Source organism: Heterocephalus glaber, unplaced genomic scaffold (genome assembly GCF_053883595.1).
Source record: "Heterocephalus glaber isolate CG9 unplaced genomic scaffold, H.glaber_assembly_v1.0 deba00001451, whole genome shotgun sequence".
Lineage (NCBI taxonomy): Eukaryota > Metazoa > Chordata > Mammalia > Rodentia > Bathyergidae > Heterocephalus > Heterocephalus glaber.
Window position 1 is genome coordinate 613,952 of NW_028258301.1, and position 24,711 is coordinate 638,662.

The 24,711-nt window shown below is 44.1% G+C and overlaps 1 protein-coding gene and 1 long non-coding RNA gene across 2 annotated transcripts in view; one reads left to right on the plus strand and one right to left on the minus strand.

Annotated features, from left to right (window-relative positions):
* Window positions 1-412: 412 nt before the first annotated feature.
* On the minus strand, window positions 413-22,289 carry Shisal2a (shisa like 2A). Its single transcript, XM_004869238.3, has 3 exons — window positions 21,967-22,289; window positions 14,607-14,746; window positions 413-1,876 (listed from the first exon to the last, which is right to left on the minus strand). Exons 1-3 carry the CDS (start codon window positions 22,146-22,148, stop codon window positions 1,629-1,631), a joined length of 570 nt encoding a protein of 189 aa, XP_004869295.1. The 5' UTR covers window positions 22,149-22,289; the 3' UTR covers window positions 413-1,628.
* Window positions 9,767-24,711, plus strand: part of LOC110346602 (uncharacterized) — a 50,438-nt gene continuing 35,493 nt past the window's right edge. Inside the window, exons 1-2 of the long non-coding RNA XR_015452636.1 lie at window positions 9,767-10,808; window positions 13,657-13,784. This is a non-coding gene — a long non-coding RNA (uncharacterized LOC110346602). The remainder of the gene's footprint in view (window positions 10,809-13,656; window positions 13,785-24,711) is intronic.

Genomic DNA, 24,711 nt, shown 5'->3' on the forward strand with positions numbered 1-24,711 from the left:
AATATGCAAGATGCTAACCCCAGGAGGCAGGAGCCTAGTTTTTCTGTCCACAGGAAAGGGCCATTGGCCCGGAGACGGCTGGAAACTAACACACCATAGAGATCTACAGCGTTCCTCTGCTGCCCTTCCCTCTGTTCCTTGCTATAAAAGACCCTTACCCACCTGCACACTGTGAGATGGTGGTTTTGAGGCAAATGGGCCTCTCCATCTCCTCGGGGCTAGCTTTCTATAAATCCTTTTTCCTTTTTTAGCAAAATATATGGCCTCCTTTGATTTGGTCAGTGGCGTGCCATCACACATAAGTGCATGAACCTAACCTGTAACAAGTGCCATCAGTGGACAAAAGTACAGAGTTTAGAGTGCTGAAAATAAAAGATCACCCCCCCACCCCCCCCAAAGAAAGTGAGTTCAAAACAAGGTCTTTTGACTTCCATCCCAGGTTGCTTCTGTGGGCAGCTCACCCTGCCTTCCTACCCTATCATCTGCCTCCAGCTGGCTCAGTACCTGTGTACAAACATCTATGAGTGACCATCTCTCTGGTGCCAAATCTGGCAGCAGATCATGTCACTGTCTGAAATACCAAGAGCTGCTTTCAGTGGCTGCCGAGTCCCCTGACCCTTTGCCTTGAGCTCCCAAGGCAAAGCCTCAAGCTTTTTCCATGGTTAGGATAGCAGCCGGGAGATTGCCTTAATAATAAAAAATGTTAGGAACAAATAATAGCTCACACATAGTACCTTTGGTTTGCCAAGACTGAAATACTTCAGTGAACTAAATAACATAATCCTCCCCAATGCCCTGGCATGTGAATATTACTAGTTTCCCTGTTTGAACAGATGGGAGAATCGAGGCACAGAGGCTACTTAGCAGGGATAGGATTTTAACCAGGCCTTTGGCTCTAGAGCTCCTGTTTTTCATGACTATGTTATACGGAAAAACATCCATCTGTGACTTAAATATTCTTTCAGCATTTTAATGTTTACAAAGTGAGTTCAAATCCATCACTTTATTAACCATTTGTATTAAACCAACAAGGGAACTGAGGCTCAGGAAGACTAAGGGACTTTAGCAAGGCCACAAGTGTCGGGAATTGGCCTAGTCCACCCTGTGGAGCCTGCTTCTTTTGCCTGTGAACCATTCATTTTCTCACTCACTCATTCATTCTTTCATCCACTATGAAATGAGACAAAGGTTGAATGCTGTGCACACTACCCTCCCTCTCTGTTCCTCGGTGAGCAGCAGCTCGTGCTAGGATGGGGCAGAGTTGCTGGAGAGGCAGGGATCCCCTTCTGAGAGCTGATTCCTTTTCTAGAGGTTCCTAAATATACCTACTCTGGGTGGGGAAACCGAGTCAAAGCTCTCTGACTTCCCCAGTTAGGAGAGGGGCTCTCTGAGCCACCACAGGCCCAGGCGTCTCGCTGATTGTATGGAGTTGTTACTGGCCATTTTTTGCAGCACTCAGTTGGGTCAGTGGATCAGTGTAGCTGGGTCCACAGCAGGACCTGAGTCCCTTTGCTCGAAAAAGACCTCATTTATCCTGCCAGGCTCCAAGGACCCTCTGGTCATCTTACTCCCACCTTTGACTAAAAAGAGACTCCAGAAGGGATGATGTAGACACATTTATTAGGTGTTTACGGGACTGGTCCACATGGGTCTGGGTTGGAGGCAGTTGCTTCCTCAGGACTGCCTGGAATATCACTGGCAGTCACTGTGGCCATAAAGCAGTGCTGGAAGAGCCGTCTGGAGTTCAAAGCCCTTCTCTCATTGCTTTCCAGCCGTGGGTTCAAGCCGTAATTGTGCCCAAGAGGGCTCTCTCCCCGCACCTCCATCACCATGCCTGTGTTCGTGCCTTGGTGGACAGGGGGCACCTCCTTGAGGCCTGAAAAACAGGGAGTGTCCCCACCAGAATCACAGCCCAGGCTGGCTCCTCTAGCGCTTACCTCGAGCAGTGCGCTACTTTCAGAGTCTTAGTTACACAGCATTCAGTTAACAAAGATTCACTGATGATTCACACGCACAAGGAGCTGTTGATTGTTTGCTCTGAATTTAGAATTTGGGCAGAGGACAGATGATAAATGATTGTTAGCAGTAGGAAGACTGGACTTCACCATAACCCTGTGAGGTAGGTACTGTTAAAAATTCCTGTTGAAGACAGAAATACAGGCTTGAGACACAGCTAGTATGCAGAGGGATCCTGGGTGTTTTTAAACATATTGATTCTCTTCATTGACTGCCTTATCCTCTTTCTTCCTCTCATGTCTGAGCTCACAAGGAAGCTCAGTTGTCCTTTTCACCCACTTCCATTCATGACTTTTTCTGTGTGACTTACTTGGTTTCTGCTCCTACCGCGCCTTAAAACTTTTCTGCTCTAGCACTACAGAAACAAAAATCAAAAAGCCCAGAAAACATTTTTGTCACTAAATCCCATGGTCACTTGTCCCTCCTTATCTCCCTTGACTTATCAGGAGCATTTGACACAATCAAGCATCCGTGCCTCTTTGGATAAAGCACTGTATCAAGTGTGTGAGCCAGAAATTCAAGTCATCTCTCACACCTTCTCTGCCAACCCTTTCCCAACCCAGGCAGTACCTCAGGTCCAGCTGACTCCATGTAATCACCATCCGCCACACCCACCTATTTCTCTCTGTCCTCAAGGCCACCACCTTAGGTCAGGTTTCATCTTTGCCTAGACACCTGGAACAGCCTCTGGCTAGGCTACCTCCAGTCCTTCCTCCACGCTGTAGCAAGAGGGTTCTTTCTAAGGTCAAGGGAGTTCAGGTGCTAATCTTTCTCAAAGATTAGATCACCTGTGATCTTGAGGTGGCATTCAAAACTCTTTGTGAACTGGCCCATCTTTCCTTTTTGGATTTGCCACACCAAACTTCTCATTTTTCCCTAAATGGACCATTCTCTCATCTCTAGGCCTTTGTGCTGTTTCTTCTGCTGGGAATGGCATGTTACAGCTTCTCTGGCTAGTGAACTCTATAATTTAAGATACTCTGACCCAGAGTATCCAGGAAGAATGGCATCTCTGACACTAAGGGAAGGATAAGTCTCAAGAAGGAAGTACAACCAGGGGTTGACTCTCCAACATCCCCCACAGTGTCCTGTCTGGACAGCAGCAATTATACTTGGGTGGGACTGGCCCATCCCAGCTCCAGGAGTGGAACCTTGCTGAGCTGAACCAATAATGTAGTGCTATCCTTTCCCACAGGAATGGGCATTCAATGCATAGCCTTTCCCAGGCTACAGCCATTGGTTTTAGGGTGGGCACATGACTTAGACGGTCCAATCAGAGTAGAGCTCAAGGCTCCATCTTTTTAAAAATTTCTTGGTGAAGAAAGGGACAGCACCTTCTTTCTCCTCCTGGCTTGATGGGAACAGAGAGCATGTGGCTTCAAGGACTGTGGTGGCCAGTTTATGACCACGAGAAAAGTCACCCCAGGAGAAAGCAGCACAAGACTGAAGGCAAAGGTGAGAGATTCAGAGCAAGGGGCCGCAGGCTGAGCACCGCGAACCTCTTCACAAACCACATCGAAAGTCAGTCCCACTTTGGGATTTCTCACCTCTAGACCCAGAACATTTTCCTTTTTGTTTTGTTTGGAACCTTCTATTTTTAAGTAATTTGAGATTCATAAGAAGTTCAAAAATAATTCACAGAAGCTTCATCTCGCTTCCCTGAAGATAACATCTTACATAACCCTAGGTGCCTTTCGATAATACATGATTAACTATCAGTCTTGTTCACTGTTACCAGCTTTTATGTGTATTTTTTTGTTGTATAATGAAATTTTATCACATATGTAAATTTCTATAGCTACTACTCCCATAATCAGGACAAGGAACTTTCCCACCACACTCCCCCTTTATAGCCAGGCCTGCCTTTTAAACCTAACTCCAGGGGTCGGGGATTTAGCTCAGTGGTTTCACCGCCTGCTGTACAAGCGTAAGGACCCGAGTTCGATGCCCGGTACCAAAAAAAAAAAACAACCCCAAAAAACCCCCTCCTAATAACCACTAACTAATGTTCCATAATTATAATTTTGTCATTTTAGGAATATTGTATAAATGATATGTAGCATATTCAACCTTTTTTCATATTCAACCTTTTGAAATTGTTTTTCTTTTCACTCAGCCTAATTAATATCTTTGAGATCCATCTAAGTCATTGCATGTATTGAGAATAAATTTCTTTTTATGGCTGTGTCGTATTCCATGATGTGTTTTATTTGTCCATGGAAAGACATTTAGGTTGTTACCAGTTTGTTTCTGGGTTTTTTGGGGGGGAGGTCCTGGGTGCAAGTGCTCTACCACTGAACTATGTCCCCAGCCCCTTTTTTTTAAGAGTAGGAAAATTTATTGAAAGATAGTTTCTGCCTAAGAGAGACAGAAGGGGTACTGGAAAATGGGTTGCCCACCGACCCTGCTTCTCAAAGATGTTTTATGGGACAAAGCCATGAGGTGAGGTGGGTTCAAATTGGGACAAAACAATAGTCAACTAGTAAGATTGCAAGTACAGTTGCTTAGGTAATACTGATCCAAAGAGAAATCACAAGGTGGGCAAAACTATGATCAACCAATAAGATTACAACAAGTATTGTCACTGAGGTAATATTGATTAAATGGGGATCTAATGGGGAAGCAAGTCACATAGTGAGCTTACAAAGAACTGTGCAAGGATTTTTGGCAAGGGGTGGGTCAGGGATCTTTCCTGGAAGATCTTGGTCTCCCAGCCAGGTGATTGATACTTATTTAAAATATCAATCATTGTTATTTATCCTATGTGGGTGTGGTAGTTTCTCTTCTTTTACAATGCTGGCCTACGGTGAACGTGTCTTGATTGTCCTCCTAGTTGCTCACTTGCGCCAGCCCTGTCTAACTGCCTACAGGATGTCTATCTTTCTCCCTGCCCTTTTTATTTTGAAACAGTCCTACTGAATTGCCCAGGCTGGCCTGAACTTGTGATCCTCTCGCCTCAGCCTCCCAAGTAGCTGAGATTATAGGTGTGTGCCACCAGCCTAGCTTTCAGTTTTTGTCTATTATAAATAAAGCTGCTATAACCATATGTATAGAGATTTTTGTGCAGACATACATTTTCCTTTTTCTGGGGTAAACACCAAGGAAGTGTGACTGTTGGGTTTGTGTTTCAGAGTAGGCAGCATCAGCATATCAGGTCCTAATCTGATGATATCTTATCTGGTAAAGCTTTGTAGGAATGATAAAATTAAGGATAAGGTGATAGTCCTGGATTATCCAAGTGGACCCTAAATATCATCACAAGTCCCCTTCTAAGAGAAAGGAGGTGGTAGACACACAGAGAGGTAGTGATTGGAGGACATAGGTAGAGGCTGGGGTGTCACAGCTCCAAGCCACAGAAGGTGCAGTCGCTAGAAACTGGAAGAGGCAAGGGACAGAGTATTCTCTAGAGCCTTTGCTATCAGCTAGGAAACTACTTTTGAATTTTTGGTTCTCAGAACTAAGAAAGAATGAGCTATAGTTCTCAAGCCACCATGTTTATGACGATGTGTTGCAGCATCCCAAAGAAACTAATATGTATAGCAAAACTATGTTTATCTTTAAGAAAAACCCTAACTGTCCTCCGAGGTAGCCGTACGGTTTTATGTCACCTCCAGGAGTGTGTCTGAGATCCAGGCCCTCTGTGACCTTGCTTGTATGCTCCGAGCCTCTGAGTGTTCCCCGATAGGTGTGCAGTTTATGACTGTGACACTGGAGTGTACTTCCTTCATAGCTAGTGAAGTTGTGCAGATTTTCATTGCTTACTTGCTATATTTCTATATCCTCTTCTAGGAAATGTCTGTTCAAATCTTCTGCTCAATTCCTAAAGGGAGTGTTTGTTTTCCTCATGTTGAGTTTAGAGTGTTTTTTACATATTCCGGACAAGTCCTTTTTTGTGTGTGTGTGTGCTGGGGAGTGAACCCAGAGCCTCACACGTGCTAAGCACACACTCTGCTACTGAGCTACATCCTCGGCCAATTTTCATCCTCTTGACAGAGTCTTTCTCTGAGCAAAACTTTTAACTTTTGATGAATATTAACTTTAGTTAATTAATTAATTTTTAATGTTTTGTACTTTGGGTGCCTTATCTAAGAATCCTAACCCCAGGTCATGAAAATGTTCTCCTGTTTTCTTTATTATCATTTAAAATAAAATTGATTTTGAAATAATTTTTATAAAAAGTATGAGTTTTAGGTAAAGGCTTATTTCTTTATTATTATTATTATTATTATTTGGTACTGGGGATCAAACTCGGGTCCTTGCGCTTGTGCAGCAGGCAGTGAAACCATTTATTATTTTTTTTATTTTTAACTTTTTTTGTGGTACTGGAGTTTGAACCCAGGGCCTTGACCATACTAAGTAAGTGCTGTGCCACTGAGCTACATCCCTTGCCTTTTAAAGTTTATCTTGAGTCTTCAAGAGTTTATGGAGAGTCTTGCTAAATTGCCCAGGCTAACCTTGAACTTGTGATCCTCTGCTTCAGCTTCCCAAGTAACTGGGATTACAGCCATTTGCCATGTGCCCAACAAGGTTTATTTACTTTTTAACCTATTACAGTCTAGTTGTTCTAACACTATTTATTGAAAAGACACTTCTTATTCAGTTGACTTGCTTTTGCACTTTCATCAAAAATCTACAAATTTATGGTGTGGATCTGTTTCTAGACTCTATTTTCATCTATGTCTGTCCCTCCTCTAATACCACCCTGTCCTGATTACTGCTGGTTATAGTTGCTGTATAATAAGCCTTAAAATTGGGTAATGTGAGTTCCTCTTTGTTATTCTTTTTCAATTTTATTTTAGCTATTGTAGCTCCTTTGTCTTCCCATAAAATTTTTAGAATCAGTTTGTCTTTACAAAAATCTGTATTTTCCTTTTAAAGGTACTTGGAATTGTTCCCAGAGAATGATGAGCTATTCGGCCTTTTGGTTTTTGTTTCTGAGAAAGGATCTCACTAAGTTGCCCAGTCTGGCCTTGAACTTGTGATCCTTCTGCCTCAGCATCCCAAGTAGCTGGAATTACTGATTTGTACCACCATGCCCAACCAAAAATAGGCTGCAATTTTTATGTTTTGGTTTATGAATACAATATGTCTCTTTAATTTCCTTCATCAGCATTTTGTAGTTTTTTGGTACCAGGGATCGAACTCAGGACGATCCCTGCTTGTGAGGCAGGCAGTGGAACCACTGAGCTAAATCCCTGGCCCAGCATTGTGTAGTTTTTACCATACAGATCCTGTACATATTTTGTTAGATTTATACCTATTTCATTTGGGGGGAAGTAACTGTAAATAGTATTGATGTGTTCTTAATTTTGGTTTCAATTTTTATTGCTAGTAAATAAGGTTTTAACCTTATATACCCTAACCTTGCTAAATACGTTTATTAATTCTAAGACATTATTTTGTACATGTGTTTTGTAGATTCCTTGGGATCTTTTGTTATGTTTTTTGTTTGCTTGTTTTCAGAACTGGGGATCAAGGGCCGGGGATTTAGCTCAGCAGTTTCGCCACCTGCTGTGCAGGCGCAAGGACCGGAGTTCAATCCGCGGTACCAAAAAACAAACAAACAAAAAACCTGGGAAACAAACAAAAAAACTGGGGATCAAACTCAGGACCTTAAGCTTGCAAGGCAGGCTCAGGGCCACTGAGCTAAATCGCCGCCCTGGGATCTTCTGTTATGTAAGCTTATAGTGTATGGTATTCCAATTGGTACAGGGATATAATTCAACCTTTTATTCGATACAAGAATCCCCTTAGCTGAATCCCACGTGTAGCCGTTTTCTGATTTCCTTCCACAAATACAGCTCCGGATTTTTTTAAACAAAGGACCACAAATCGATGAACCAAAAAAGTCTCAGAATAACGGGGCTGGAAGAGTATTTCAGGCTTACTATAAATAAGCTCTTCCTTTATTGAATCAACATCTGCCTCCCTACAGCTTCTGCTATCAACCTAGCTCCTCAGAAAATATCTGCCTCTCCCGCCTCTGAACAGCCTTGCACAGATCTGAGCTCCTCATCGGTGAGCTCCGAGTTTTCGCTGTCCAAGGCCAAATCTCCCCAGCTGTTCAGCTCATCCTCACGTGACCTGATTCCCAGACCTGAGCTATCACCTGCCTGGGCTCCCATTCAGATTGGTCAAAGACCCTTTCAGCAGTTGGCAACCAGGACTCCAGGGAATCCCTTGGGAGTTACACGATGTTGGCTCAAGTTCTCATTTTGCTACTAAATCATTGTACACCTTTCCTATATCCTTCATGACAGATTATGATGTGGCTTTATATTGTGCCTTACTTGTACATTTAAAACTAAATATCTTCATTCCCTTCCATTTCCTAAATGTTTAACTGATCTTTTTGGTAAGAGAATCAGAGCTATTACAAAAGTATCATGATATGGTTTCACATTCCCTCTCTTTTTTTTGTTTTTTTGGGGGTTTTTTTGGTACCGGGGATCTAACTCGGGTCCTTGCACCTGTGCAGCAGGCGGCGAAACCACTGAGCTAAATCCCTGGCCCCATATTCCCTGTCTTTATAGTTATTTTATATTTGTATGAAAGACCAGTTTTGAATGGTCTTTGAATATGAGGAGGAAAAGATTAGCAGTAATTTCACTACATACATCCCTTTCACTTTCATGAATTTGTCATACATCTTCTTTCTGATGCTTGACTTTATTTGCTTTCTAGCAATAGTCTGCATTTAGAGAAAGATGTGTTCCATTAACCTGCTTGAAATTGACTTATTTCATTTCCCAGAACTTTTTAGATAGAAGAGTACACATTTTGTTTGTTTTATACAACAGATGACAAGTCTCTTTAAAAGAAACAGAAGTATAGTACTTTTGAAATACAATGCTGTTAGTTTGGATTTCTTTTTTTATATATAATATTCATACACTTATCTGATGCTTACCTTCATTAATAAATCTGTTAGTTTATTCACCAAAAATAAATAAATCATTGTACAACTTTGTACCAACCTCTTCTGTCTGGATCTCAGCTACCACTTCATAAATGGGGTAGAAACTAGGGCTAAAAGATAGGTAACAGGAAACAGGGAGATACTATAGATATTTTGCAAATGAGAAGGGGACCAAGATTGGAGGGAGACAGAGAGGAAGTAAAAGAAATTAAGTAAAAGAAATTAATTGTGTTGTGAATGTGTACCAACTCCCCACGATGAATGTAATTATGATGTATGGCACATATGGGCTAATAAGAACAAAAATTTAAAAAAGAAAGTAAGGCTAGCCTCACTTTTCTATTTCTTTTGAATTTCAAGTTTTAAAGGGTTATAGATATACAGTAAGTAGACTGCACTTACTAAGTACTATTTTTCCCCCATTTTGTATTACCAAGGAGTCCTGATGAGCAGGGAGAGCACGTTAATTATACCACTCCCCTACTCCCACCCTGCCCATCCCCAATCCTCACTGGAAAATACACAATTCTTGCTCAAAGCAGCAAAGCAACTAGGTCCCAGTAAAACCTTTGCACTAACTGGGGATAGTGGCACATGCTTATAATCCCAGCATTGAGGGAGACTGAGGCAAGAGGATCACATGTTCAAGCCCTGCTTGGGCAATTTGGCAACTTGGTGAGACCCTGTCTCAAAATTTTAAAATTTTTGAAAAGGGTCATGGATGTAGCTCAATGGAAAGGACGATGGTTCAGTTTCCAGTAACATAAATAAGCAAACCTTTGGAATATTTTATATTCCTCAAGAATCACCACTTGGGGGCCAGGGATTTAGCTCAGTGGTTTCGCTGCCTGCTGCGCAAGCACAAGGACCAGAGTTCGATCCCTGGTACCAAAAAAAAGAATCCCCACTTGGTATGTTTGTTTGTATATTTGGGAACCCTCAGGCAACGAGAATCCCAAATTGGAACCCTACAGAGCAGATGATAAAAAGCTACCTCTAAGATGTGAAGACCGGTTTGTCTTGTCCAACTGAGAATGAAGAAGGACCATGGCTCTTTTGCTTGTACTTTTTGTACTTTTTTTTTTTTTTGTACCAGGGATCGAACTCGGATCCTTGCGCTTGTGCAGCAGGCGGCGAAACCACTGAGCTAAATCCCTGACCCCAGGTTTTGTACTTCTGTTGGGACTTGAGATTCATACTCCTTTTTTAGCAGCCACATCACACTTGTGGGTTACACTGGGCTTGTGGACCCAGGGTGTCTTTTATACATGGCTCTTTCCCAGAGTCCAGGGCTTCCCTCACATCTGTATCCTGGGGCCCTTAAATGCATAACCTCAGGTCTGTAGAGAAACCAAGGGAATCAGCCAGTCTCACACATTCCCAACTCTTCCTTCGGCTAGTATGTAATACAAGTTATTAAAATCCGATGATAGTGCTTGGGGTAGTGGCAGATCTTTGAAAACTATCTTCGAAAAACTGCTGGCTTTTTTTTTTAGCCAAGAGGTACTTGAGAAAGAAGGAAACCTACAAGCAAACATATCGAGTTCTATTTTAAAGTTACGATAAAAAGATCTATGTTTCCTAAATGGCTAAAATGCATTGGTATAATTATCTTATTTGATTCTCCTAACAAGTCTCTGTAACAAGTGTCTGAGGGGGGTATTATTCCATACTATGGAGACTCAGAGAAAATCAACATTAACATAGCTACTAGGTATTGGATCCACCATTTACTTTTTATTTTGCTGGATTTCAAAGCTTGTATTCTTTCCACAGAGCAAGCACAGCCCTGGTCCAGGTCCTGTGCAGGGTCCTGGGGATACAAAGGCATTTAATACATGGTTCCTAGCAGTGTCTTTGAGAAGATCAACAGGTAAAAATCTAAGTGCCTAATAATAATTCAACAAGAACTGTATTGGGGCTGAGGATGTAGCTCAGTGGTAAAGCACATGTTTAGCATGTGTGAGGCCCTGGGTTTGATCCCCAGCACCACAACACAGAGAGAGAAAGAGAGGGAAAGACTGACTGATTATTGAAAGTCCACCATCTGAAAGTCTTACATCTGTACCATGTGAGCATAATTTCTAATTTTTGCAACAACTTGTTGGTAGGTATGATTGTACACACTAATATATATATATATATATATATATATATATATATACACACATACACACACACATATATATACACACACACACAGATAGATAAATAGATAGATATAGATATATATATGGGGGTGCATGCTGGAGATTGAACCCAGGGCCTTGTACATGCAAGGCAAGTGCTCTATGACTATGGACATTTTACAGAGTAAACTGAGGCCTAGAGTAAAGAAACTTGCTTAAGACCACACAATGAAAACAGCAAACCAAAGATTAGTGCCAGGGTTGTGCCTATGGCTGTGCCTACTGGCCTTTCTCCAAGGACCTCTGTAGCCAGTCTTTCTTGTTTTCATTTGGTACCGGGGATCAAACTCAGGACCTTGCGCTTTCGAGGCAGGCAGCATAACCACTGAGCTAAATCCCCGGCCCAAAAATCCTCTTCTAATGGAACTCTTTCTCTAAGGCAGAAAATTAGAAATGGAATTGGTGAGTTATACAGTGTACACATTTTTACTTTAAGTATATATTGTCAAATTGCTCTACAAATTAGTGCACGCTTAACAGCATTATGTGAGAGTATGTGTCTCTTCCTCTAACTTTTTCGCTACTAATATGATCTATCTCTGGACTTTGGCCAACGTAACTGTTTAAAAAAGGTGTGTCGTTCTTTTTTTTTTGTACCAGGGATCAAACTTGGGTCCTTGTGCTTGCGAGGCAGGTGGTGGACCACTGAGCCAAATCCCTGGCCAGGTGCATCATTCTTAAATTGCATTCTCTGGATTATTAGAAAGGTTGAGCATCCTGTCTTCTTGTATTGGACATTTGTATTTCTTCTTTTTTTGTAGATTGCATTTTTATCAATTGTTTAAAGGTGTAGCTATGTATTCTGGATATCAATCCTGTCTTGTTTTTTGTTGTTGTTGTTTTTTGGCACCGGGGATTGAACTCAGGACCTTGAGCTTGCAAGGCAGACACAGTGCCTCTGAGCTAAATCCCTGGCCCAATCCTGTCTTGTTTTTAAGACAGCCAATCTTATTCCTCACAATAGTTATATTCTATGAAATCAACACAAACACTGAAGTAGCAAGTACCGAATCACTGCTCTCTGGAGAAATACAAGGTTGGCTCTTGTGTGCATCTGGTCACAGTGTTTTTGTCAACTGATCAATACATACTTACATACTTAATTACATACTTAATAATAATTAATACATACTTACATACTTAATTACATAATTAATACTTTGTGTGTTTCTATTTAAAGACACCTTATTTAACATATGGTTTTGATTTATTAACATTGAATTCAGAGGGCCGGGGATTTAGCTCAGTGGTCTTGGCGCCTGCCTTGCAAGTGCAAGGTCCTGAGTTCAATCCCTGGTACCAAAAAAAAAAAAAAAAAACCCAAACAAACAAACATTGAATTCAGAGCCAACAGTACCGTAACTTGTGCCTGAATCAAGTTTATCTAACGCATGGATTTTCTCTGCAAAGGCACAGCACAGCCTTCTGGTGTCCTCAGGTGCACCATGCTTGGAGACCATTTTAAACAGTGAAATAATTAACAAACACCACAAAAATGTGTCCAACATGGCACTTAACAGACTGCAAAGAGCACGCTTGTTTACAGCATGATAGCTGAAACAAAAGCCAGAAGATCGTCTTGTTCAATGCTAACTGGGAACATGTGAACCTCAAATCTGTTGCCACTATGCACATGACCTTGGGAGTGCCTTAAGCATTGATTTAGAGATTATAAATACTTTTTAGTAAGTAGGCAAGTTTGCAAATATGGGATCTGAGAATAATGAAGATTGACTGAGAGTGTGTATATGGGCCGAGGATTTAGCTCAGTGGTTTCGCCCCTGCTGCTCAAGCACAAGGACTTGAGTTCAATCCTCAGTACAAAAAAAAACAAAAAAAAGTGATTAAGAGTGTGTGTATTTATGATTTTATATATATATATGCATATCTATCTATCTATCTATCTATCTATCTATCTATCTATATCTTTACAGTCCATCAGTTGTTTTTTAACTTTATATGTGTATCTTTTATATTCTTTGTATTTGATTTAGGCAGATCTGCCAGTTTGTTCATTATGTTCAGGTTTTCCTCTGTCCCACTGCTGCTGCCTCCCAGGAATTCCTGCACCTCATGCTTTCCAATGCTTAGACACTGCAGGCTCATCCCTGCAGACAGTCGTCAGAGTCTGGGATGGTTTCTTGGGCTATCCCTTGTTGCATATGTATTGTTAAATTAGAAAAGTAACCTTTTATAAATGATGGCATTCAGCCCTGTCCTTCCCCTGAGGCTTAGCAACTATCCACCTGCCCTCTTCCTCCTCCCCAAGGTTTGCCACTCTTGCCACCTCGACTTAGCTGAAATTCCTCCCCCATCCTGCTGGGCCATCTTCCCCACAGTGCCCCAGCATGAATGACCCAGGCATGGCCTACCTCTCCCTCACTCCTGCCCACACATCTTTACCTTTATCTGCCCTTCTTTGGGACACCTTTCCTCCTCTATTTTGCCTAATCATTTTCTTCACTAACTTGACAGTAATCATTAATGCATTTGGTATCAAACAATTTTGTCCTTATTTATATACTTCCACAGACTGTGCGGTGGACGGAAGAAAGAACATGACTAGAAGCAGAAGGGCACGGGCTGGATTTTACCTCACCATTTGTTAGCTGTGTCACTTTCGGCAAGTCATCCAACCTCTCTCAATCTGTAAAATGGAGGTAATAATACTTTTGTTGTTGTTGTTGTGACTCAGGATTGAATGCAAGGCCTTTGCACTGAGCAAAGAGAGCACAGAGTCTCACTAAGTTACCCAGGCAGGACTTGAATTTGCAATCCTGCCTCCACCTCCCCAAGTGTTGGGATTACAGCAGTGTGTCACCATGCTTGGCTTCAGAAAGATCTTTTGCCAGTAGGGACTGGTATGTTTCAGTTTCTTGCAGGAGGTTCTAATAATGTATGCAAAAAAAGATTTATGAGGGGCTGGGGATTTAGCTCAGTGGTTCTGGCTCCTGCCTCCAAAGCACAAGGTCCTGAGTTCGATCCCTGGAACCAAAAAAAAGATTTATGAAAAAGCAACTCCTTTTTCCCCTTAGAAGCTCTCAATAGCCTATGGTGATGAAACAATGATTGGGCAAAACATCAGATAATCAAAAAAATTCCTGTATTGAGTTTCTAAATTGTGTAAATTGTGAGGATGGGGAGCAGCAAATTTCTCTTACTAATTCTGTTTTGTTTTGGATAATATTATAATTAATTTACATTCCTCAAGGCTAGAATTAAACATCATCTACCATATGGACTTGTCTTTGTGTGATGGTGGAACACCAGCTACATTAAATGACTGATAAACACTGAGCCCGTGAAGATTTGGGATGGAAATGTTCAGATCATGAACCTTCTGAGAAATGTGCTGCTCCCGCTGCTGCTGAATATTCCAGGAACTCAGGAGGCAAACGTTCCGAACATCACTTCTAATCATCTCCCCTCTGTAAAGATGTTGACCTGCTGAACCCAAGGAATGCTTGTGGCCTCTTTCTTACCTGTCATCTGTAAGCTTAAGCCTGGGTCCAGCTTCTTTCGGGGCTTTGAGCAGATGAACAGGTAACAAAGGACACAGGCTGTGACAATGAAGGCCAGGAGGACTGCTGCTGCTATGGACAGGCCCACCAGAGCACCGACACTGGGGAGAGAAAAGCACAGGATGCTGAATGTCAAGGGCTCTGGGAGCAGCACGCTATTGAAACGTGGCAGGTGTTATAGGAATTGGCTTTGAGTTCTGCTCTGTGAACGTCTGTCTTACACAGGCTTCCTGTACCAAGCATGGGAAGAAACACCTACTCTACCAGAGACTTACCACATGCATAGCATGTGCTGGGACTTGGTGTCACCATGTGCTGGAACTCGGTGTGTGTGCCTTCCCTCCCTGCTTTTCTCCTCCTGCTCCCACCTACCCCAGGGAGCCGAAGATGGTCTTAAAAGCCCCTCGCTCCCGAAATCAAAACACATAGTAGAGCTTAGTTAAAAACCAAGTGTCCTTCCAGCCTCAAAGTAATTTCTGACCTAGTGTCCATGGTCCTCCTGACCACATCAGTGTCAACTCGACCTGTGAAATATCTCCCCATTGCTGGCTCCCACCCTCTCACCCTCCAATCTCACTGCCTCTGCCAAATTCAGGCCTTGGTCACTTGGTATGAAGGGAAAAAAGCCCATTTTTTTTCTCACGTGGCACTCAACACACTTCCAACACCAGATATATGGGTTTCCACATACACACACACCAAGCTATTCTCCAGTGGCTACCAGCCATATATATGTTCTATTATTTAACTCACTTCTGACACTGCCTATCTGGAGATAGTATCAGATTCCACAGGTTGAGGGTTCAGTCCCATAAAACTGCCTCCCCCATTTCAGATGCCAATCGCAAGTTGAAGGTTGTCACTTATGATCCAACAGTTATCAATTGGTGCGCCCACAACCCCTTCCTTGGGCTTAATTTACTAGAGTGGCTGGCAAAATTCAAGGAAACACTTATGTTTATCAGCTTGTCACAAAGGATTTAGACAAATGGCAGATGTGAAGAGATGCATAGAGGAAAGTACAGGGGTCGCTGAGGAGCCTCTGTGTCCTCTCCAAGTGCGCCACCCCCAAGGGACTCCCACGTGTTCAGCGATCCTGAAGCTTTCCGAACCCTGGCCTTTGACTTTTGACAGGGGCTTCATTCCATGAGCATGGCTAATCACATCACTAACCATCACTGGGCACCTCAACCTTCAGCTCCTGTCCCCTCGCTGGAGGTCAGGGCTGGGGTAGGACCCATGATTGGTTCCCCAGCAGCCAGCCCCATCCGGAGGCTCTCCAGGAGCCCAGGAGTTGCCTCTTTAGAATACAAAATAGTCCTATCATCTTTTGGGGGCTCTAAGTCAGGAACTAGAGATCAAAGACCAGCTATTAGAACAAAAGACTCTCCCTAGCAGCCTTATCTACAAGGTCTTGGGAGCTCCATCTCAGGACCCGGGAGCAAAGACTATATATTTATTATCATATTATAATATCATATCTGGTCTCTAGAAAACTGCCTCTTGGCTCATTTAGGGGTCACCATCCTTCCTATTTTACATGACTGGCCCCCATTATCTCCCCACTGTCCTTGGAGCCCCACTTCAAATATCCCATCCTTAATACCCTGCTTAGCCTTCCTCCTCTCCCTTCCATTTGCCCGATGTCAGTTGAATCTATACAGGACGCTTTCCTTTTGGCCAGGCAGCCTGGTATAGTAGGTACAGAGCAGAGGGCTTTAGGAACAGACCCGCCTAGGTTAGGGACCCAGACTAGATAGTGACTTATTGTGAGAGCTTAGTGAAGGTATTTACCCTTTTGAACCTCAGCTTTTTTGTCTGAAAAATGAGAATGATCGAAACATAGCACCTCACAGGTGGCAATAGGATGAATGACATTGAGATATTTTTGGCACATAGTAGGTGTTCAACATACCCCTCATGTGTCCTCTGAAGGCAGAGTCAAGCCATGTTTAATCAGCTTTGTCTTCCTCAAGGCTTGGCATATGGTAGGAGGCTGTTAAACACTGCTGAGTATCTACTATGTGTCAGGCACTGTAGGATACTAATGGGAAGGTGCTATGGCTTGAATGTAGATGCTCGCCCCCCAACCTCATGTGGTCATAGGTGAGGCTTTTCAGAGGTGGCTGGATCTAGAGTGTGTGATACTGGGGTTGAGGATGTGATGCTGGGATTGATTCATGGTGTGATGCTAGGATTAAGGGTGCCCCACCCTTTGTGTGAGTGTTACCTGCCCTAATGGTGGGTAGCTTAGATAGGATATAAGGGATAGAAAGAGGGTCACTTGTCATTTTCTACTTGTTGCCTTGCTGCCCTCTGTCTTCAGCCTGCCACGAACTTTCTCCTCTGTGATGCCTCTCTCCATGCCACCCTGCTTTGGAGCCAGCCAACTATGAACTGAAACCTCTACAAACTGTGAGCCAAATAAGCCTTTCTTCTTTTAACTTTGGATGTTGGGTATTTTGTCTCAGCCATGAGAAAAGTAACTAAGACAGAAGTGAGAGACAGGTACCAGACATTTTTTCCTGCCTACCCTTTTTCCGTTCTCTTATCTACCCTCCTTGCTGACTCTAGTCTCAGACCCCTACCCTTGCTATTTCTGTAAGATCTCATCCCCTCGAGCTGATGGTTAATTTCCACTAAGACATCTTAGAGCTAGATGTGCTGGTACATACCAACAGTCCCGCCTACTTGGGAGGCTGAGGTAAGAAAATTGCTTGAGCCCAGGAGTTCAGGGCCAGCCTGGGCAACATGGTGAGACTCCACCAGAGTTTTAAAGAGTTTGCCTTTCTATCACTAAAGAAATTATTGAATATCTTTGCAATGGAATAATATAGAGCCATTAAAACATGTTTTAAATAATATTTAAGATCATGGAATAATTCTTATGAGATCATGTTAAGTAAAAATAGCAAATCACATTACTAAATATACAGCACAGCCCCAATTTAACTAAATAAATATAAATATGTACATATATATACATATATACATATATATATGTGTGTGTATATATATATATGTATATATATGTACGGTTAGATGAAAATACACCAAACTGCTAATATGTGTCTCTGGGTACAGTACAGCTGTGGATATTCTGTCCATGTCTCCCATGTCTCCTTGGTTCTTATCACAGTGGAAAATTCCAGTCAGAGTTTCAACTGCCAGCCTCTGTATCTCTGCCTGAGGGATTTCCTGGACCCAGAACAGGCTCTGTCTGCACACTGGGCAGGTTAGAAGTGCAGGATAATTAATACCTCTCTCCCCTACCTGACCACAACCAATGACTGACACAAAGTGGTACATAAATACCCAGCTTCCTGGCCCTCAAATGGGATAACCCTGAAGTGTACATTCGACATTGGCTAGCAGAGTTTCACCTCTGGTTATCTTAGTGTGGTCTGCTTGTTAACACACTCACTGCTGGCTTCTCCCCTTCCCTGTCTCACTTTACTACACTCTACTAGGGGTTTCTGGGACCACTTTTCATGTAAACGATTTGCCATCAAGTCTTAGTCTCCTGGGAAATCCAAACTAAGACACTGGATTATCCATGGTTTCTTTCTCTTTTTGTTTCTTCTGTCCTTTTCTTAGTTTTCACATTGAGTACATAGTACTGCAAGTTAATTAATCATTATGTTCTCATTTGAGATTTACTTATTGTTCATCGGGCTGGTAGATTTGTGCTCAGATGGGGACCACACCCTTGATGAGGGACACCTACAGGCACCTAGATGGAAGAGGTCTTTAAAAAGGGTCCTTTGCAGAATGGGTGAGAGAATTGGGGCATGTGTCCCTGACGGGAGGTTAGTCATGGAGCAGGCACTGCCTGTGAAAGGCATTGTCCCTGCTGAGTCTGATGACAGAGAAGTACCCTCCAAGGATGGAACTGGGATCAACATGGGAGGTTCCGGGGGAGGAAACCTGGTTAGAGTTGTTGTTTGGTGCTGGAGATTGAATCCAGGGCCCTGTGAATGCTAAGCACCTGTTCTGCCATCAGGCTATACTCCCACTTCCAGAAAAATCTGTTTTTAGAGTAAGATGAACTCATACTAAGAGAGTTGTGCATGTGGAGGTGATTCTTCAGGAGGTGGCATGTTCCCTGTCTCAGGAGAGGTGGCACAGGATAGCTGGCTGAGCATGCCTCTTGGTGAAGCCAGAGTCCAGCCCTGCATGGAAAATGGATTAAAGAGCTTCTAGCCTTGTAATATTTCACTGTTCTGACTCTGAAATATTAAAAAAGGCAAAACAACTCACTGTGGCCCCTAAGAAAGAACTGGAAGGGCAGCCTAACAAATAAGGACTTTGGAGTCGCAGGTAGTTCTGACTTTGAATCCTGGTTCTGCCACCTGTAAGCTAAGAAATCATTTCCTTCTTCTGACATTCCTTTGCCAAGGTTCTTCCCTCACCAGGTAGGCATAAGGATGAAATGAGATGGTGTACACAGGGCCTGGCCACTAACTTACTCTCCAGCCAGACTACTGCCTTCTGGCTCACATCCTGGTAAAAATGCAAAACTAGTGACAAGAGTGTGTTTGGCAAATGGACTGGATGGAACGATAGTAGCAGCTGCTCCTCCATGGGGCAACTTCATTTTCTGATACACTTCCCTGTTAAAGTCAGCATTTCTCCTCAGCACTCTCTCCAAGGAAACAGTACTTGCCTGGAGATTTTTATTTTTGTGAGGATTAGCTTGTGTGAAAGGGGCCAAGTAGAATTCAGAGCAAAACAAGGTCCCCACCCTACAGTAGCAGGGCTCTGTCAGAAGCACGCTGGAAAGGCTATTTCAGGGTTCAGAGCACACTGACCACCTAGATGTCCTAAGGACCCTCAGTTCCCCTTCTCCGTCTGTGATGTTTATGAACCATCCTCTGTTCAAGCCCTGAAAGAACTGTCCTGCATACTAGAACATTTCAGCTGTCTTTGGGGTCACAGTGACATGGGATGTGACCTCAGAGATCACTGTATCCACTAAAGCATCATCACGCACTCCACAGGGATAGGTTTCCCAGGCAACAGAAGGGACTAAAGAGATGTACAGGGGCGAGAGTAAGGAAGAGGGAAAAGGTCTGGCTGTGTGCTGAAGGGATTGCTCAGCCCCTAGGGCTGCCCCAGTGCTCAGAAAACAATGCAGGGTCAGTGAGCACTTTTCAAGTGATCTGAAAAGATGAGGTTATAAGAGGGCCAGGCCAGGTTTAGACTGTCGTGGAATGGGACACCCCTAGGCTGGAGGCCAGACAATCCCGTGTGTGGATCCCAGCTCTGCCACTTATCATTGAGACCCTCCCAGATAGTAACTTCACCTCTCCCAAGTCTTCCATCTGCAAAACAGAGAGAAGAGGTGCCAGGGTTGTGTGAAAGCACTGAGCCCTTGAACTAATGTTCCTTACATCAGTCTGCTATAATATTGCTAAAAGATCTTGAAAAAATCACTTTCATACTCCGAGCTTCCCTTCCTCCCTCTGAACCATGAAAAGGAACTCTCTTCCACTGAGCTCCTATTATAGGCACTGATCAATTTCATGTGCATTATTTCCCTTACTCCTTACAACAATTTCACAAGAAAGGTATGACTATCTCCATTTGAAAGATGAGAAAAGAGGCCAGGATATTAAATGAATTTGTAATCCATATAGGTATTCAAACAGAACCAAAGTTTGGACCAGGTTCTGACTATCCCCAAAGCTCCACACTGTATCTGTATTCATAGGTCAGCTCCCGGCTCAGTACTAAATACACAAAGGACCTTCAACAGATACTCCACTGTTTTATTTTAGGTACAGGTTGTAACTCTTTAAATGGACTGGGAGTGCGTCTGGGCAGAGAATAATTGATTTTTGTGCCCCCAGTGTCTTATAAAGTGCCTGGCACAAAGCAAAGGTTACAATGAATGAATGAATATATAGATGAACAGAAAATAAATTAATGATTCATTGGGCTTTAGACATCAGCCTACTGTGCAGAGTCTTAAACCTGGCCATCTGACCACTGTATAGAATTACAGATTGAGGGGCCGGGATTTAACTTAGCAGCACTGCACCTGTCTTGCAAGCGCAAGGTCCTGAATTTGATCCCCAGTACAAAAAAAAAAAAAAAAAAGAATTACAGATTGAGATTGAGCACTCCAGAAAAACCAATAACATTTGTAATTGTCCTTGGCATAAACCAAGCTGTTTTCACCTCTTACTTCACTTGATCCTTGCCACTGCCTTAGTGGGAAGTCGGGGCAATGATCTATCATTCTCCCTATTCTCCCCAGTGATCGCTCAGAGATTTCAGTGGCATATAATCCTGTCCTTTTCCACTCAGAGGCCATGCAGCCTTTGCTCATATACCTCCAGGGACAGGAAAATCATGATCTACTGAGGTGGCTCACTGTGGTACCTGTTTTCCACAGCAGGTTGGGGATCAGGTCTCATTCTCTCTCTGTGTGACCCGGACAGACTGAGACCTATTGCCTGCTATACTCCACACTTAGGTTCCAGGAATGTCACGGTTGGCCTAACTAATCCCTTCCCTGAACATCTGGGGAAATTGGTGTGCTATGGGAGGGTCTCACCCAAAGTACACCTCTAGTAACACCAAAGCTGGCCTCTACTGTGGCATTATGCCACTGTGACATAACAAACTGGAGGCAGCTTGACCCCCAGGTCTTCTGCCTTCATTTGGGGATGGGATACCAAAGGGTTGGCCCCAAAGGGTTTGGTGCACACTAAGCATTCCGTAGAGTGAAAGAGTAAATATGAAAGGGGTGGATGGGTTGAGGCTGGGTGAGGCTGGGCTGGGGTGTAGCAGGGAGTGAAGATTAAGGTTTATATCATATCTGGAGTCAGGCTGTGGGAGAGAGGGCTGGGGCTGGTGACAGAATCAGGACTGGGATGAATACTGAGGAATGAAAGCCAAGGAGGTAATCCGTGTCCATGTCAGGAAGGGGACCCTGGTGGGCACTTGGATGAGGACTAGGGCAGAGTCTGGAATTCCTTGTGAATGTTGGAGGTGTACTTTTCTGTTGGGAAAAGGGCTGGCATGTGATTTGGAGTCGGGTTGAGGGCGGTGGTAGAATGAAGTGTGGAATGGGGACAGAATGAGGGGTTTGGGGTAGAGCCGAAGTAAATTCAAACATGGTTCTCCACAGTGGTCACGATAAGGGAATAGACCTAGTCGGGCGGGGATTTAGGCTGGGGAAGTTGGGTGATAGGGGGAGAGTAGTCAGTCCTGGGCATGGGGCGGGAGGGGGACGGAGGCGGTGGGTGGGGAGCTGGGCCGAGGGCGAGGTGAGGGGCCAAGGCTGCAGGGGGGTTAGGGCCAGGGCCGGTACCTGAGCCACCACATGTAGTTGTGCTCGTAAGGGAAGAAGCTGTGCGGGTCGTCGCAGCAGTACTTGTGGTCGCGGAAGCCGCAGCAGAAGATGTTGGTCACCTCGCCCCCCGGGCGCGGGCAGCTGAAGCCGTGCACCACCTCCTGCTTGGCGCTCAAGTAGCCGGTGCAGTCGCCGCTCATCGCGCCTCGGGCCCGGACCGCCGGGACGACCGAGACCAAACAGAGCTGGGGAAAGACAGATGAGAGGCAGAGAAAGGCGCGGAAACGCGGCGGGTGGGACCCGAAGCCCAAGATCCGCCAGTGGCCACCAGGTGCTGGGGAGGCGCGGCGAGAAGGGAGGGGCGGGGCGGGGCGGGAGCCGGGGCTCCGGGGAGGCCAGGGGAGGGGTCGGCCCACAGAGCCGCCGGCTGGGGCTGCCCAGGTCCCCAGCACTCCCTGCTTTCCCAGGGTGTGCGCGGGCCGGAGGCCAAGGCGTGGGCTCCCCACCTGCACGGAGCGCCCGCCCGGTGCTGGCGCTGTGCTCAGGCCACGGGAGACCTGACAGGCCAGTGACCACACGGTAAAGTCGATTGGGGACAATTAGGGGACACGACTTCACTTAACCTTCACAACAACCCAGTGAACCAAGGATTTTCAAACCCATTTTTGAGGTGAGAGCCTAGGGTAGAGACAAGCCATTTCCCCGCGGAATTTGAACCCAGGTCTATCTGACTCTGGATCCCTTGTTGCCACTCTCAGAATGTCTTGTCCTTGGGCTTGGAAAGGTCCTCATTTTCAGGCTCCCTTGCCCTCTCTTCCTTTTCCTTGCGCTGCCTCCAGTGCACTGACGATGTCTACGCTGTCCCTGCCACTGGCCAAGGACAAGGGGCAAGTGTGGGTGTAGATCGTCCCAGATGGTAAACCCTTTCCTCTCTTCGAGCAGACCCAGAGGACCTCTCCACCTCTAGAAATTAGTTCAGATCACACTAGCAGTGCTGTCACTAGGCTCAGAGAACCAGTCCAAGAAGCGGTCAGAGCTTCAGTTTCCCCTGTGGATGCTGTGGATAGACTGAGGATCTCTGAGGGTTTTCTTCAGCGGCTCCCGCAGGGCCTTAGCTCTACAAGTTTCACATCAGGGGACAGAGCAAAAGAGAGTTGATGTGATGCCTTGGGATCCCTAAACCCCCACCACCACCACCTTGGGAATGTGGGAGATGGATCGTGGGGATCTGTGCTCAAGTCCTGCTCTAGCTGCTCCCTGCCTTTTCTCTCTGTGCTTCCAGTTCCTTGGCTTCCTACAGGCCAGCTCCACAGATCCAGATGTGTGCCAGGCTCCTGACCTGGGCCTGGGGCCCCAAAAGGCGCCAGATCTGGATCTGTCCCTGAGAAACACACAGGTGGTGGAGGAATCAGACAGAACAGACCATCTCAGGCGGGAAAAATGCAGGGACAGTGGACACAGAGGGACATCATCTGAGGGAGCAGGGAAGGGCTTTGAAGGGATAATGTCCTCAAAGGTCATTGTGAGGTCAAATATGAGAACTGGAGGGGATTGTTATTGTCCACAGCAAATCCCTCCCCTGAGCTCTAGATGTCTGAAGAAGTTGCAGGATGGACCGCTCTAATGGTGATGCACTCTGACCTCTATTTATCAAAAAGAGCATGAGCACTGCAAGAGAAACTGCCAACAGAGCTAAGAGACAACCTACAATGAAGGAAAAAAGTTTTCAGCAATTGTACCTCAGACAAAGGACTACTATCTAAAATATATAAAGAAATGAAAAATATCAGACCCCCCAAATTCAAAGGCCCAATTCAAAAATGGGCATCTGAAATGAACAGACATTTCTCAGACAAACAAGTAAAAGCAGCAAATAAATATATGAAAAAATGTTCAACATCACTGGTCATTCAAGAGATGCAGATGAAAACAACACTGATATTCCACCTCACCCCAGAAAGAATGGCTGCTATCAAGAAATCATCCAATAACAAATGCTGGGGTGTGTGTGGGAAGAACGGAACCCTTCTCCATTGTTGGTGGGAGTGCAGACTGGTGCAACCACTGTGGAAATCAGTATGGAGATACCTCAAAGAATTAGGCTTAGAGGTCCCATTCAACTCAGCTGTACCCCTGCTGGGTATCTTCCCAAAAGAATTAAAAGAATCGTACCACAGCGAAATATGTGCACCCATGTTTATACCACACAGTTCGTAATGGCAAAAGCTTGGAAACAGCCCAAGTGCCCATCAACTGGAAACTGGATAAAGAAGATGTGGGTTTTTTAATAAAATGGAGTACACTCAGCCATAAAGAATGAGAAACTAGAGACATTTATAGCTAAATGGATGCATATTGAGGCCATCCTTTTAAGTGAAATGAATAGGACACATATGTGTAAATACCGAATAGTTTCTCTAGTGTGAGAAACTGAACGTGTAATTAAGGATACACACGGATGAAATTGCCTAATAACATATTTCTCGGATTGTGTTTCCATCGCGTGTCATATGACTGTATCGAAATTTAAATTAGGGAGAAGCTTGGCTTATGTGGAGTCGGCTAGCTAACGAGTTTTTTTCCAGACCATTATTTGTTCAGTGTTGGTTTTCGGGATCTTTCTGAAACAAATCACATCCTCTGTTGTCTTGTTGGTGCTTGAGATGCTTTTTTAAGTTATATGGAAAAATATTTAAGTGCTTTTCAGTTTTGTTTTGGTTGAGTTCTACTGTATTTGAATATTATTGTAGGTTTTTTCCCCTT